General features: G+C 35.3%; 2 protein-coding genes across 8 annotated transcripts; both read right to left on the minus strand.

Annotated features, from left to right (window-relative positions):
- Nucleotides 1-114: 114 nt before the first annotated feature.
- Nucleotides 115-3595, minus strand: LOC113300160 (protein ACCELERATED CELL DEATH 6-like). 3 transcript variants are annotated; one of them, XM_026549353.1, is made up of 7 exons: nucleotides 2950-3595; nucleotides 2048-2551; nucleotides 1762-1911; nucleotides 1550-1687; nucleotides 1018-1460; nucleotides 758-896; nucleotides 115-613 (listed from the first exon to the last, which is right to left on the minus strand). In XM_026549353.1, exons 1-7 carry the CDS (start codon nucleotides 3122-3124, stop codon nucleotides 246-248), a joined length of 1917 nt encoding a protein of 638 aa, XP_026405138.1. In that variant the 5' UTR covers nucleotides 3125-3595; the 3' UTR covers nucleotides 115-245. The 3 variants fall into 3 exon arrangements, with proteins under 3 accessions (XP_026405138.1, XP_026405137.1, XP_026405139.1); XM_026549352.1 differs by having other exon boundaries at nucleotides 115-896; nucleotides 2950-3585; XM_026549354.1 differs by having other exon boundaries at nucleotides 115-896; nucleotides 2048-2609; nucleotides 2950-3584.
- Nucleotides 3596-11276: 7681 nt separating this feature from the next.
- Nucleotides 11277-14924, minus strand: LOC113300161. 5 transcript variants are annotated; one of them, XM_026549359.1, is made up of 6 exons: nucleotides 14651-14924; nucleotides 13720-14220; nucleotides 13439-13591; nucleotides 12708-13363; nucleotides 12283-12620; nucleotides 11277-11877 (listed from the first exon to the last, which is right to left on the minus strand). In XM_026549359.1, the coding sequence occupies exons 2-4, from the start codon at nucleotides 14105-14107 to the stop codon at nucleotides 12780-12782; spliced, it is 1125 nt and encodes a 374-aa protein (XP_026405144.1). In that variant the 5' UTR covers nucleotides 14108-14220; nucleotides 14651-14924; the 3' UTR covers nucleotides 11277-11877; nucleotides 12283-12620; nucleotides 12708-12779. The 5 variants fall into 5 exon arrangements, with proteins under 5 accessions (XP_026405144.1, XP_026405141.1, XP_026405140.1 ...); XM_026549356.1 differs by lacking the exon at nucleotides 14651-14924 and having other exon boundaries at nucleotides 11277-11845; nucleotides 13720-14640; XM_026549355.1 differs by lacking the exon at nucleotides 14651-14924 and having other exon boundaries at nucleotides 13720-14640.
- Between the last annotated feature and the right edge of the window lie 607 nt (nucleotides 14925-15531).

Raw genomic sequence — 15531 nt, forward strand, 5'->3', positions numbered from 1 at the left:
CCAGGATAAAGGAGGGTTCTTGATTGGCATGGCGAGGCTTACCCAAACTTGTTTGGGACTAAAGGCTTAGAAGAAGATGATCGTCATGAATCCTTCAAGATTTTAAACCTGCTATGTTCCACCAGTTCAATTTCATTTCGTTTATAAACTACTGGCAGTTACATATCACACATCAGTTATGATACACTTATGATATAAGAAGAGAAAAGAAAGCTAAACAAGTGCTGACATATGAAGTTTAATTTCTACATGGACCTTTTCCTTTTAAATTTACGTCTGAGACTTTTCTTATGAAATACTGTAGGCCAATATGTAGAATGGACCATTTCGACAAACAAAGGAAACAACAACCACACGAACAATGCCACTTGCACACAGCCAAGCAATGTTATAGGGATAATAATCCATGTCCATCTTGGGAAAAGCATGATATATATTGCTGAACTAAATGCTATCATCATGGTGGCCATGGAAATGAAGAGTGTTGCAAGACCTAGTATAAACTTTTGTGGCAATTCTTTAACAAAATCTTCTTCTGAATAACGTGATGTTAGGATAGCCAAGAACATAAGAACTGATGTGCCGGAAGAGAAGAGAGCTAAGGCATCTGCTACTGCAAAGACAATGAATGAATTGCTGTTCAAAAGAATAGGAAGGCTATCGATGGCGTCTCTCTTAGCATCATTGTAGTGGCCACCGGGTACAGTAAAAGCTGCAGCAAATGCGACTATAGAGATAAGGGTTGCTACTAACATACATGAATGTGAGGTACCTCTCATCCATTTTTCTCCCTCCATCACTAAATCTTTGTGTTTCTCCGTAAATATACATTGAGCAGTGATCCCAGCTTTATTTCTCACTAGCCTGTATCTTTCTAGTAAAATAGATTCCACCCCCTGATTGAAATAACAGAGACAAAAGATAATGGCAAATTGTACCAGTGGGCTTAAGTAATAAACTAATAATGCAAGTGCCTTAAAACACTTGGGAAGCCTTGAAACTCTTATTTTTATGTACCTTAAACCACTGTGCTTCTCGTTGCATCTGAAATGCTGCGCCAGAGACTGAATTTAGTTGGTGAGAAGGTGCAATATGAGCAGCATAATGCAAGATAGTATTGCCTCTTTCATCCATTCTGGAATTCAGTTCATCCATGTCTTCCTCACTCTTTTCGCATATAAAGTTGAATACCTTGTCATTTCTTTCTGCGATGGCAATTTGTACCATTGTTTGTCCTTCCATTTCAGCCCAGATTAGGTAAGGAAATTTCTCAAGGCACTGCACAATGATTTCCATTGTCCCGTATGTTATTGCTGTCTTCATGAGGCTAGATTTTTTGAAAAAATCTTTAACATCTGACTTGTTCATAGTAACATCTATCTGTGCTAACATATTAGAGACCAATTCCGTAGCTTGTTCGTTTATCAACTTTTGGTCGTACAGTTTTTTGATAAAAGAAACTGTAATAAGAAGAAACTAAGTCAACTATATATTACATTACTACATTTAAGGAACATTTAGTTAGCGATTAAGGTTGAGTTCAATGGACCTTGAGTTAAGCAGGTGATGCGGTACTCTGAGATTAACTTTGTTATTGCTCCTCTACGCACTGTTGAGGAGTGTCTCGGGCTCTCTAAGTCTGCTTTGCTGTCAAGGTTACTAGGTGCCTCTGTGTCCACTTGAAGAACTGTTTGAAGAACAAAATATACTGTCATCAAACTATAAGTAATAATGAAATGAGGTTAAAGCAAGGGTACAAACATGGGTAGAGGCGTCTTTTCCACCATGTTGTTTTATTTCCACTTCGAAATGAAAATGGCCTTCGAACAAGCACTTCTAATGCGCACACTCCGTCTTTTGTTTTCTCAGTGACTAGCTTTGGATAATTTTGCACAATAGATAATGCGATATCTACAAACAAACAAGCAGTGATCAAAATGTTCTTTAGCCAGTCCCTTGTCAAACAGTCATGCAATTTTTATATTCCCTGACCTCAATTTCAATGCAGCAATATAAATTTATGAATCTGATCGGCTGGTAACCTTACCGTAGAAATTAGAATCAATTAAATCACATAGAAGGGAAGCGCCACGAGGACCAGTGAAAGGAGTTGGGTTGTCGTATCTGGTAGAAGAATAAAGATACTGCACCACCTCCTTTTGTCGTTCTGAAACAAACTTTACAGCTGTGTGCAGCGGTATCCTTCCATAGTTATCATGTATCTTTGTCAAACACGGGTTTTTCTTCACCATCAGCTTAACAACTTTGGTGTTTCCTTCCATGGCAGCTGTGTGAACCGCTGTGTACCCATACCTACTTTCCTTTTGTTCAAGTGCTTTTGGTGGCATGAGTCCTACTAAATTTTCCACGAATTGCCAGTTTGTATGATCTGCAGCTATGTGCAGCACTGTTTCTGATTCAATTGTGATGTCTGTCATTGTTGCTCCTGGATTTACATTGAAAATTTCATCAGCCCGTTTCCAATTGCCTCGCTTTGCTGCTTCATACAGATCCTCGTGTTCCTTGTAAACATAAGCCTGATTCCCCTCTCCTTAAGTTGTTTGACAAGCAAGAGCCGAAATATTTTAGATTTACGTTTACCCCAAAAGCTACACCCAACAAAGAAAATGTTGAATAGCTCGTAATTTTCCAAAAATAGAAGTTTATGGAGTTAATGATCAGAAGTTTTACTTGCAGCTATCTGAATGTTAAGCGTGTCAGAAAAAAAAGTGTTTTTATTAAGCGAATCAGTCCGTGGTATCACTAGTAAATGGGGTTGGCTATGGTCAACTGTTGGTACAGGTATTAGACTCTAAGATGGGATCAAATTGGTTGACATAGGCGACTCTGGTCATATACTTCGGTGCCAAAGATAAATAACCTAACTTTTTATAGAACTATAACTTGAGGAAAACACCAGTACATATAAAGTTTAGGTAAGAGAATTACCATGTGGTTCACAGACTGATGCAGGGTTTTCAACTTTGCCATCCTCTTTTGCTTCAGTTTGATGAGTGTTCTTTATTTGGTTATTAGGACTATCTTGATTTTGTACTGGAATTCTGCCATCCATACTTGTTAAAATCTTTAATATTTGTTGTAGAGTCTGTGCCTGAGATTCCATAAGCTTAGCAAGAGTGGTTTCAGAAGTACTAGGAATTGTTCCTTTTACAAATTTTGTTGATGGTATCAGTTGATAAGTACCTTGAATATATGTAGGCAGAAGCTGATAGTGGTTGGTAATTTACTAGTAAAAACTTGGGTTCTTTTTATTTTTGTTATCTTTGCAGGAGAAGAAACTCAGTTGAGTACAGCAGGAGACACAAACAGGAGAGATGATTGGAGACTGAAGAATATATAAATAACAACAACAAGAGAACAAGATGATATGATCCAAAACTTCACGAAGATTATGCCATTTTGCAATCAGTGAACACTAAAAAGCAACCAAAAAGTAAAGATTTAGTGTAATCCACTGTGAGTACTCAGTCATGAACTGACTGCTGCTTTTCGTATCGCCTTCTCTTTGTCTCCTACACTTCAATAATTCATAAACTTGATAAGGCTTAAAGCTCAGAAAGCATTATGGTCCATCTTATCAAGCTCAAAAAGCATTATTGTCCATTCACATGCATACCAAACAACTGGACCTTTCTCAATCTTATCTAAAGGAAAATGGAAACGCAAAGACGTAAAGATAAATAATAATTTTTTAAATTATTTCTTGTTTTTTGTTTTTTTATAGACAAAGAATCTTTTCACTAATGAAAATCAGAGGTTATAAACATATCATAAAAGTATAATACCGAGGAATTTGACAAGAGAACAAAAGGATTATCTGAGTAATTAAATACAAGTATGAATAATATCCGATTAAATCGGAGGTAGAATGTTTTTTCTCGAACCATTTAGTTTATTTTTCTTCTTTAGGAAGATGTGATCCCAAAATAAGAGTAATTTTCTCAAATTTCTTGTAACAAATGTGAAGCTTCCGTCGTCAAAGAAATCACCGATAAGAATTTCGTTGTCGGATAAGTCGATGATGAAGACTTCGTCGTCGGAGACAACAAAAATGAAACTTTCGTCAAATAGCATCACTATCGATCTTAAAATCCAACCAAATAACTAAAAATCGTGATTAAAATGAAGATGAACCTTTAAAGAATAGATAAAATCACCATACTAATATGGATAATTAAGAAATAATGAAAAAAAATTGCTCAAATGCGGTGGGGAAGTAGTTTTTCTTTGGAAAATTTCTGTTGCTTACCCGATTGGATGGTAATAAAAGCTTATCTTTTGAAGTAAACTATTAAAAATGGAATCCATATAAGTAAGCACTCTGCTAGTAGTGATCAGTTCTTATTAATATCTTCATTCTTTATGTCATATTTACTTTTATGTTATAACTTTTGCCACTATTTTTTTTTTTGATGATGCAAAGAAACTTCTTCATAGAAATTTAAGATTTACAAGATTATTGACTCATAGTCCTTTCATCCTTATAATTTTTTCATATTTATCTGGGATGTTACACCAAAATTCAAAATAGGACATATGAGTTCTTGCATCATTAGCTATAACATGAGCAACATTATTTACCGTTCTTTAAACATATCTGACATCGTATGAGTTCAAAATGGAAGCTAAATGCGTTTTTTCATGTACAATCCCTTGATTCATCCAGTGAACAAAGGAGTTGGCATTACGCGGAGAGTTAACTACATTCTGACAATCTGTTTCCAAAATAACCTTGTCAAGTTTCTTATATTTGGCCCATAGTATAGCTTCTTTCATGGCCATACATTCAGCTTGTTCTGGATCTATTCCTCCATAAAAGTACTTGCCCCTGATGCCCTAGCCTGTTCCTGTGGAATCTCTAATGATTAGACCAATTCCTATCTTTCCTGCAATAAAATCAAAAGAAGCATCAATGTTTATTTTAAGATAATTATTTTCAGGAGGATGCCAATCTGCCTGCTGCTTGAAACTAGTAACAACATTTTGAGTTGTAACATAAGAAGAGAAGTGAGAAATCATGTAATGAATATTAACAGTTTTCTGTGATTTATTCATACTTTTGTTTTAAAAGATTTTTAAGCATTTGTTTTTCGAAATCTGTCAAGTTGTACACATTAACGTTAGTATCCAATAAGATCTCTGATATGAATCTGAATGTTGTGGATGGTGAAACCAACTGGTAATCCATGCTACCAAATTTAAATTATGATGCTGAATGTTTGACACATTAACATTCATGGAAAGCCATATTACTGTTCTAGCATAATCACAGTCAAGAAAAAGATGTTGCAAAGACTCCTCCATGGAAAGAAAGTGTGGACAATTAACTTCTTTGCCTGGTTTATAAAACTCAGTTTTTTCCTTGTGGGAACGATTTCTTTAAGGCATTTCCAAATGAAAAGCTTTACTTCATGTGGAGCATTAGACTTCCAGATATGTTTCCATATAATGGGGGAGATTTGATGATTATGATAACTATGTCTCGAGTACTAGAAATGAGTGCTTTGTAGGTTTATTTGACTGAGGAATCTCCTGTTCTACTTGGCTCCCAAACTAGCTTGTTTTCACCATGCTGAACCAAATACATACTAAGAATCAGTTCTACTATATGATTAGGAAAGACTGCTCTAATTAAGGATTCATCCCATCTTCTGGGATTGTGAAGAATAAGATCAGACACATAGACAATTTTAACTGGATGTCGAAAGGAGTCTTTTGGGTATGGTGGAGAATCTAAACCTCTGACCCATTTATCATACCAGACTAATATTTTAGTGCCACACCTAACATCCCATCTATGATATTTTTTCACTATTTCTAAACCCTGTTCTAGCCCTTTCCAAACCCATGAGGAATTTTTATTTGCATCTTGCAAATAAAGGAATTCACAATTAGGTTAGTATTTAGCTTTCATGCTCTGAACCCATGGTTTGTCAGGTTAAGTACACAATCTCCATCCCAGCTTAGTTATTAATGCCTTGTTATACTGTTCTAAATCTCGAAAATCTAGACAACCTTCTTCCTTAGCAACACATAATGAGTCCCTAGCCACTAGATTTAAGCCCCTGTTATTGATATGCCCCCACCAGAATTTCCTTTGAATTGTGTCTAACTGTTTTAAAGTTTTCATAGGAAGCTTGAATTTTCTCATGTAATGTGCTTGGATAGAATTAAGAATTTTTTTTACCATAGTGGTTCTTGCAGCTTGATTGAGTGTTTTAGAGGACCAACCTTGAAGTCTGTTAGCAAAAGCATCTTCTATTGTAACAAAAGAGGTTGTCTTTGATTTACCAAGAAGTATAGGAAGGCCCAAATATTTGTCTGAAGAACATAATTGCCTAACCTCAAGACTGTTCACTATTTCTAATTTATCTTCATGAGATAAGTTTCATGTAATGAAAGCTGCTGATTTATTAAAATTGATCATCTGACCCGATAATTCTCCAAATTCTTTTAAGATTGAAAGTATGAAAGAATAGGAGACAATCATCTGCAAAAAGAAGATGATTTATTGAGGGAGCATTATGAACAACTCTAATTCATGTAATCAGATTGTTTGCTTCAGCTCAAATTAAGGACCAGGTCAAATAATGCATTGTTATTATGAACAGATATGACGACAGGGGGTCACCCTGACGCAAACCTCTCGAAGGGGTGTAAGGATCACAAGCTCTACCATTTAGTTTGATTGAAACTGAGGTGGTTGATACACACTGTTGTATTAGAGTTCGCCACTGTTATTCAAACCCTAAACTTTGAAGAATTTTATCCAAGAAAGACCACTCAAGTCTATCAAAAGCTTTCGACATGTCGATCTTTAAAAAAACTTATGGTGTCTTCTTCTTAGATTTCTTCATAGAATGTATTAATTCATGAGCCAGAACTATGTTATCATTAATTAATCTCTATGGGACATAAGGTGCCTGAGTTGGAGCAATGATCTTTTTCATCATTGGCTTAAGCCTGTTAACTAAAATCTTGGAAATTATTTTATAAGAACAGTTACATTGACCAATTGGTCTGTAATCATTCGGTGTTACTGGATTTTGGGTTTTTGGAATAGGCAAGTCATGGTTTGATTGAGATGTGATGGCATGGATCCAGTATTAAAGAATTCCAGCACCAAGTTAGTAATATCTGCACCCACTGTATGCCATTGAGTTTGATAGAAACCCGCAGGAAAGCCGTCAGCGCCTGGTGAATTCCAGCTTGCTGAACTTTTAAGAGTAGAATGGATTTTCTCAGTAGTTGGTGTCATAATCAACCTTTGATTTTCTTCATGAGAAATGATTGGAGAAATAAAAGAAAGAGAAGAATCTTGAAGAACTGAAGAAGTGGTAGTAGCTATAGTTGAAAATTGAGTTCTAAGAAATGATGATAGTTCATCTCTTGTACAATACCAAATGCCTTGAGAGTCTCTACGAGCAGTAATGTTATTTCTAGATATTTTTTTATTATCTAAACAATGAAAATAAGCCGTATTATTGTCCGCATCCTTGATCCAATGATATCCGGATTTTTGCTGCCAGTATTGGGTTTCAATTTTCTTCCAATAGTAAACATTATCCACAGTTTGTTGAATAAAAGCACTATTGGCATCAGAATAAGGAAGAGATTGCAGATGATGTAACAATTCCTTGTGTTTTTTTAACTGCTGACTAATATGACCAAAATGTGTTCTATTCCATCAAGATAGATCTCTTCTTGTAACTGAAAGCTTATGTTTGGGAAGAATCCAAAGATTCATAAATAATCTCATTATAAGTAGAATCCTGTAACCAACACCTATAAACTCACTTCTCGGAAGAACTTCAAAATCCAAGTTTAGAATGAGATTGAATATAGATTTGTGGTGCCTGACCTTCTTTTGTTTGGATTATGATCAAACACTTGTTGAATATCATTATATTAGAGATATACATTATGGATTGTAGATCTGCATTAAAGAAACCATCAGTCAATGATAAATACCTAGCAATCCAAATCACTTGAGAAAGAAACTGTAGCAAGACCATCGAGCCTTAGCAGCAGTTCTTTCGGTCATTGTCACTGAATTTATCTTGGGTATGCAATTAGTCGACCCAGCTAAATGACCCAATTCTCTACCCTGGGCCCCCCTTAACCCTTGCTTCAAGCTACTCAAGAAAGCGCAAACAGCAAAACTATTAGTATAGTTAAAGTGTGTATGCTCAATTCATAGTTTTAGATAGGTGAACGCCATTGAGTTGTCTTTGCCTTGGCAACCTCTGCTAACCCAAGAAACCAAAAAGTTTGAGAGAACATGGTTAGTAGTAGTAGCCAGGATAAGGCAACTCAGCTGAAAATAAACACCATAATCAACCTGATTGGATCTCGAACCGTACAAACAATGCAGTATAAAAGTTCCCTCGATTCTTTTCGTTGTTATTTTCAAGCTGGGCTTCCCAGATATATTTAACCTATAATATTATTTTCCCTTTTCTTCAACATTATGCATTCCAACATTTAAGCTCTCCAATCTTTCTTAACAGATAAATAAAATCGAAAATAGAACGAACCCAAACAAAGAAGTATCAACTGATCCAATATTTCAATCCAATAATTATATAGATATCACTGTCAAAAATTTTGCTTAAAGTCTGGCAAAAAATACTGCAATTCTATTTTGCAATGCGATCTCAAAATTCTCTGCTGCGTTGTATTACACGGAATCTGCAATTAAAATTTAAATGAATCACTTAACTCTGAAAGTTTCTTAAATGCGATCTCGGGATTGTCTTTGCTGTGTTCAATTACACGGAAGTTGTAGACTCTTTGCTATTGGAACCTAGAATTTACGCTAATTATGAAACCATAATAAATTTATGCCTAGCATATAGATGAAGTATAATACAGGTTTTAAAGAAAGACATACCTCGGACTTGCAAAACTCAATCTTCTCCAAATAGTCAGATCAAGTAAACATGCCATCGCATCTATCAATCTAGCTATGGCATTCACAGCAAACAAACCCTAATCCAATTAATTGAAATAAATTTCAATGATTTTCACAAAGCAAGCTCCAAAACAATGGACATCTGCTACAAAGACGTAGTCACATAGATGCCCAAATCAGAATTTGATTCTGTTCAAATAATCAAAATTCTATACAATCAATGATACTCAAAAGATTCAAGGGGTTTTTTTTTTATTTTTTTATAAGTCAAAAAGGTGGATGGCACAAAAACACATCTTTTAACTGCATTTTAAGCTTTAAGAAAGATGCAAAATAAACATACTATCACTCCGTAGGTATGCAATGCATTTGTATTCTAGTCATCTCAAATCAAAAACAGGAAGCAAGTACTGGGGTAAGGATATTCAGCCATGCACAGAAAGACACTGTCATTATATGTAAATGACAGTGTGCCCGAATATTAAAAACATAGCAGTATAACATGAGCGTTCACCTGGAATATTAAATTGGACATATTTATTGATCATGTTTTGTAGCTTCGCCATCTGATAGGCTTAACAGAGATTCCTTTGATGACAGTTTGACTACTCAATCATATCTCAGTTCTACCACAGTCAGCATGAAAATATTTTTTTTCCATATTCCAACCGCAAAGAAGCAAACAAAATAGAAAATCAAAGTAAGAACCCATTACCCACGGAGAGTAAAAGAGATACAGAGAATCTTAACTTTTCTTTCAAATCGGAACTCAATTTGTCGTAAACTCAATCTCTGAGAGTGATATGAATTCTGAACCCAAAATCGATATTATCTCTAAGAGTTCCAAATTGAAACTACATCTCCAAAAGTGATACGAATCCTGAACCCAAAATCACAAATTTGTCGTAAATTAACAAAAACTAAGACCTCACGTTTCATCAAATCAAAATACCTTATGAAAACCCTTGATAAAGTAAGAGTTATGCCATTGTGTATTAGTTTTGGATATCAAATCCGAGCGTGTTATACCAAACCCTGAACCAAACAAGGAAACAAAATAAGATGATTTCATCACCTTATTGAGGTGAAAATCAAACCAAACCCTATGAAAAAAAGGGAAAAAGAAAAGAAAAAAAGAACGATTTTGTTACCTTATGTGGAAGTCACCAACAACTACAAAACAAAACTCAAAAAAAAAAAAAAAATCATAGGAATTCAAAAGTCATGATTTCAGAGATACGCATGAGTTAAAATTAATACCACGAAGCCTCAAAAGAACTAATATTATTATCCTCTTGTTTCACAATTTAATTAACATATATTCAGTTTGTTTTTTCTTTTGGAGACTTTCAATGTTTTATAACAAAAAAATCTTTCCATGAATTGTTAAAACCGTGAGTCGTTGTAGCCGTCTACTGACTTTCTAATCCGGAATATCCCGACCATCGGATCATGGCTCCGTTAAACGTAGTCCGTCTGATAGCCTTAGTCATCACAGAGACAAAACTCATACCTTTTTATAACAATATCAGTGTTTAAAGAATGTACGTTTTGATTTCGATAACCAGTTCATACGTATATCAATTTTCAATTGTAAATAATGCACGACAAATGTTTGAAATTTTTTCTGAACCAACATAGTTAAGTTTTAGACGGGTTAAGACTTAATATCATTTAACTACTTTGGATGGGTATTTTGGTAAAACTGTCAAACGGTCAAAACTAGGTATTGGTCAATCTACGACCCGGACCCTAATTACCCACTACACTTACAACACTTTTACAAAATATCTCTTTCTCGATCTTCTCAAAAGGAAAGGGTATGGAAGTATTATGGAAAATTCTATGTTTATTAAGTTGGATGATCGCAAAAGCTTAAATTTAAAAATTAATTATCATAAATGGAATCCATATAACCATTTTATCATTTCCCGAATAGTGATCACTTAGTAATTGGTGCATGGACTAATGTCATATCACTTGGTATTGATATGAAGTTCAAATATTGATATCAAATTTTACTTACTTTCATGCCATAACTTTTTCAATTAAACTTCGTATGTTGGTAAGGGAGGATTTTCGCGAACTGCTAATATCACTGGAATAACTAAACAAGATATCAACTAAGATCTTCCAATCAACACTTAAACTTCATTGCCTTCAAAAATTGTATATATTTTCACCAGATATAATGTAGTATACTTGCACTATCTCACAACCAATCCAAGAAGAACAATACGAAGAGAAATAAGAAGAAAATAAAAACAAACTACACTGTTGAAAGTGATTGGAATAATATGTACTAATTAATCCGTGTAATTAACCTTACGCTTGGTAGTTCTTTGATGAAGTTTCGTAGGCCAATACGTAGAATAAATCATGTCAACAAACAACGGAAATAACAACCACACAAACAATGTCATTGGTACACAACCAAGCATTGCTATAGGAACAATAATCCATGCCAATCTCTGGCAAACCATAATATCTACTGCTGAACCAAAGGATATCATCATGGTGGCTAATGAAAAGAAGAGATCACCTAGGATAAACTTTTGTGGTAGTCCTCTAAGAAAATCTTCTTCTGAATATCGTGATGTAAGGATGGATAAAAACATTAGAATAGATGTATCAGAAGAGAAGAGAGCTAAGGAATCTGCTATTGCAAAGACAATAAATGAATTCTTATTCAGAAGGCTTGGGAGGCGATTGATGTTTCCGTTAGCATCATTGTAACTACCACTGGGTACAGTAAAAGCGGCTGCGAACACTACTGTGGAGATAAGTGTTGCTACTAACATACGTGATTGTGACGTATATCTCATCCATTTTTCTCCTTCTTTCACCAAGCCTTTGTGTTCGTCGATAAATATCTGTTGAGCAGTATATCCATCTTTGTTTCTGACTCGCCTGTACCTCTCAAGCAAAATAAATTCCACCGCCTGATTAAAATTATATAGGTTAGGAAAATAAAAAGTTATATTTGCAGAACAAAGCAGCGAGATTGATTATTCTTAAGAAAACAACACCAAAACTATTTCTCATTCAATGTGCTAGCTGAAGTAAGTGTAGGACATAGTTATTCTCCATTCTTTTAAGGAAAAGAGTTACTATCACATTTCCATTTTAGCTTATTTTTTAGGTTAAAATTAAAAAGTGATTGTAACGTTTTTTTTTTAAAATATTTTTAAGATCAAAATATAACTCTTTTACTCCAAGGTGATCTGGCAATTGGTTACCGTGAACCACTGCATTTCTCGTTGCATCTGAAGAGCAGCCCCAGACACCAAGTTTAATTGGGTAGAGGGTGCTATATATACTAGCAGCGTGGTGTAAGATAGAGTTACCTCTTCCATCAATTCTGTGATTTAGTTCATCCAATCTTCCTCACTCTTGTTGCATAGGAAATTAAATACTTTTTAATTTCTTTCTCTGACAGCAATCTGCACCATTGATTGCCCCTCCATTTCAGACCAAATTAGTTAAGGGAATTTCTGGATACACAGTTCTACAACTTCAGTGGTTCCGTTTGTTATAGCTGTCTTCATGAGGCTAGATGTTTTAAAAAAATCTAAAACATCTGACTTGTTCTTCGTCAAAGCTATTTGTTCTAACATACTAGACGCCAATTCAGAGGCTTGTTTGTTAATTAACTTCTGCTTGCAAAGTTTCTTAATAAGAGGAACTGTAAAAGAATAATCCAAGTCAAAGATAAATTTGGTTTGCTCATTAAAGATAATTGAGCTAATAAATAAGATTTACTCAAAGTTACCTCGAGTTAAGCAAGTGAGGGGTTGGACCAGGATGAGCTTTGAAATAGTTTCTTGACACATTGTCAAAAAATTCATCGAGCTTCCCAGTTCTCTGTTCCTGCTCTGTCAAGGTCACTGGGAATCCTTGTGTCAACTTGAGGAACTGTACTGCTGCCGAAGTTATCAGGAGTTGTTGTGTCCACTTGAAGAACCGTACTGCTTCCGCGTTCGTTATTAGGAGCCCTCACATGAGGGACTGCTGTACTGCAAAGGTCATTACTACTAACGGTTGAATCTATTTGAAGAGCTGTATTGCTGCCAAGATTAGCAGGTGCCTCTGTGTCCACTTCAAGAAGTGTATTGCTGCCAAGTTCATTAGTGGTTGCTGCATCCACTTGAATAACTGTGCTGCTGCTAATGCCATTAGGTGCCATGGTGCATACTTGAAAAACTGGATTGCTACTGCCAAGGTCATTGGGAGATGCCAAACCAACTTGAAGAACCGTACATCTGCTATTGTCATCCAGTTGACCTGTACTATTGCCAAGGTAACTAGGAGCCGCTGTGTTGGTTTGACTACCTGTATTTCTACGAAGGTCTGTAGGAGCCGTAGGTTCTATTTGATAAGCTGTACTTCTGCCAGGTTCATCAGGGGCTGTTGTATCCATTTGAAGAACTGTACCGAGAAAAAGATGTCAATTGAAACTATAAACAGTAAGAAATCAAATTAGCATATAATTGCTGCACTAACAAGGGTAGATACGGTTCTGCCACCATGCTGTCTTATTTCCACTTCGAAAGGAAAATGGTCTCCGAACAAGCACTTCTAGTGCACATGCACCAGAGTCTTCAGTCTTCTCAGTGACTAAGTGAGGGAATCGTTGCAGAAGAGACAAATCGATCTCTACATGCAAATGAGTGGCACACTATAAAACCAAATGAATAAAAAATGGCTATATTTCACCTACATGTGTTAATAAGAATTAGGATATTGAATAATTTATACAAATATATAATTCACTTGTTACGTACCGTAGAAATTAGAATCAATTAAATCACACAGGAGGGAAGCACCAAGAGGACCGGCGACGACTTCTTTGTCAGTGGCCTGATAAAGATATTTCGAAAGCTCAGTTTGTCCACCAGAAACATACTTTGCAGCTATGTGGAATGGCACTCTTCCACGCTTATCACGTATTTGTGTCAAAGTACCATTTATGTCCACCATCAATCTAGCAACTTTGGTGTTTCCTTCCGTGGCAGTGGTGTGAAGTGCTGTGAACCCATGCTTACTATCCTTTCGGTCAAGTGATTCTGGTGGCATGAGTTGTATAAGGTTTTCCAAAAACTCCCACTTTGTATGATCTTCAGCTATATGCAATGCTAATTCTTTATCGTTTGTGATCTCTACCGTCATCATCCCTGGATGATCTCTAGAAAATTGCTCAGCCCATCCCCAGTTGCCATCTTTTGCTGCGTCATATAGTTGCTGGTGTTCCGGGATAACATACTGTCTTGTACGATTCCCTTCGTCTTTGACCGATACAAATAATGAGAAAAGAAAATTAAAATAAGATATATAGTGAATTTTCCCCATATTATATATTCTCTCCATTTCAATTTAGAAAATGTTTTAGGGTTATTTTTTAGGTCCACATCACTTTGATATTTTCGAAACCATCATCTATAGTGGAACGGAGGGAGTATCATTTTTTTTGTTTTATTTTTGATCCTCATGCTTGAAAAAAGTTAACTAGCTTAGAACGATGAGTCTCAAGTATCAAAGAACGATTAGGAAGTGAGGTCAACTGGTTAATTATTGGTCCAGGTAATATATTCTAAGATGGGCAAAGCTGGAAACTGCAAGCAACTCGGACAATAAAATGACCCAAATTTGTATGGAAAGATCATTAATAACTCATAAAAATACCAATAGTGTAGACCTTAACAGTGAATTAATTACCTAGCTGTCCAGAGTCGCGGGGTTATTGCCAACTTCGGCAGTCGTTCCATCATTACGATTTGTTAGTTATGATAATTTATTATCAACACTGGTTAAAATCGTTAACATTTGTTGTTGATAATTCACTTGAGATTCCATATGTTTTGCTTGAGATTCCAGAAGTTTCAAAAGAGTTGTTTCAGAACTACACTAGCCATTGATATTCGGACAGTAATCTGATAAAGCTGGCCTAGTTTCTTGCGTGAGATCAACGATAATCAAGATAGTCCCTAATAGTCAGTAGTAGGTAGAGTAATAATGAGAGAAGAATGATGCGAAGTGTATAAATAACAACATAAAGAGAACAAGATAGAAATATTCTAAACTCCACTAAAGATGGCTACTTTTAAAGAAACTTCCAACTAAAGAGAAGAAGAGAATCATATAAAAACAAAGGAAACGTCCGGTCCACTCATACACATTCTGATATTTATTGGTAATCCACATCGAAAAGCCAAAGAAAAGCATATTCGATACAATGTAAGCAATCCACTATATATATTCAGTCATGAACTGACTGCTGCTTTCATTATTTTCTTGTTCTCCCACTATGTTCAATTATTCATGAATGCGTTGCATGTGTATCATCAAAAAAAACAACTGAATGCTTTTTCTGTTGTGCCTTTTCTTTTTTGTTTTAACTAGTTTCTCTGAAAGGTTAAGGATTATATCGTGATTTGATCAGCCTATCCATTATCATAAGAATTTATATTAAGTATCCGCAAGCATAGTCACTTTTAACAAAAAAGTAAATAAAGCCATATTAAGGTTTTCATGTTCATACTTCATACGCACAGAATTTAAGGTATGTCACTATACAATTTGGTATTCGATAGACCACA

This window comes from Papaver somniferum, chromosome 7 (genome assembly GCF_003573695.1).
Source record: "Papaver somniferum cultivar HN1 chromosome 7, ASM357369v1, whole genome shotgun sequence".
NCBI lineage: Eukaryota > Viridiplantae > Streptophyta > Magnoliopsida > Ranunculales > Papaveraceae > Papaver > Papaver somniferum.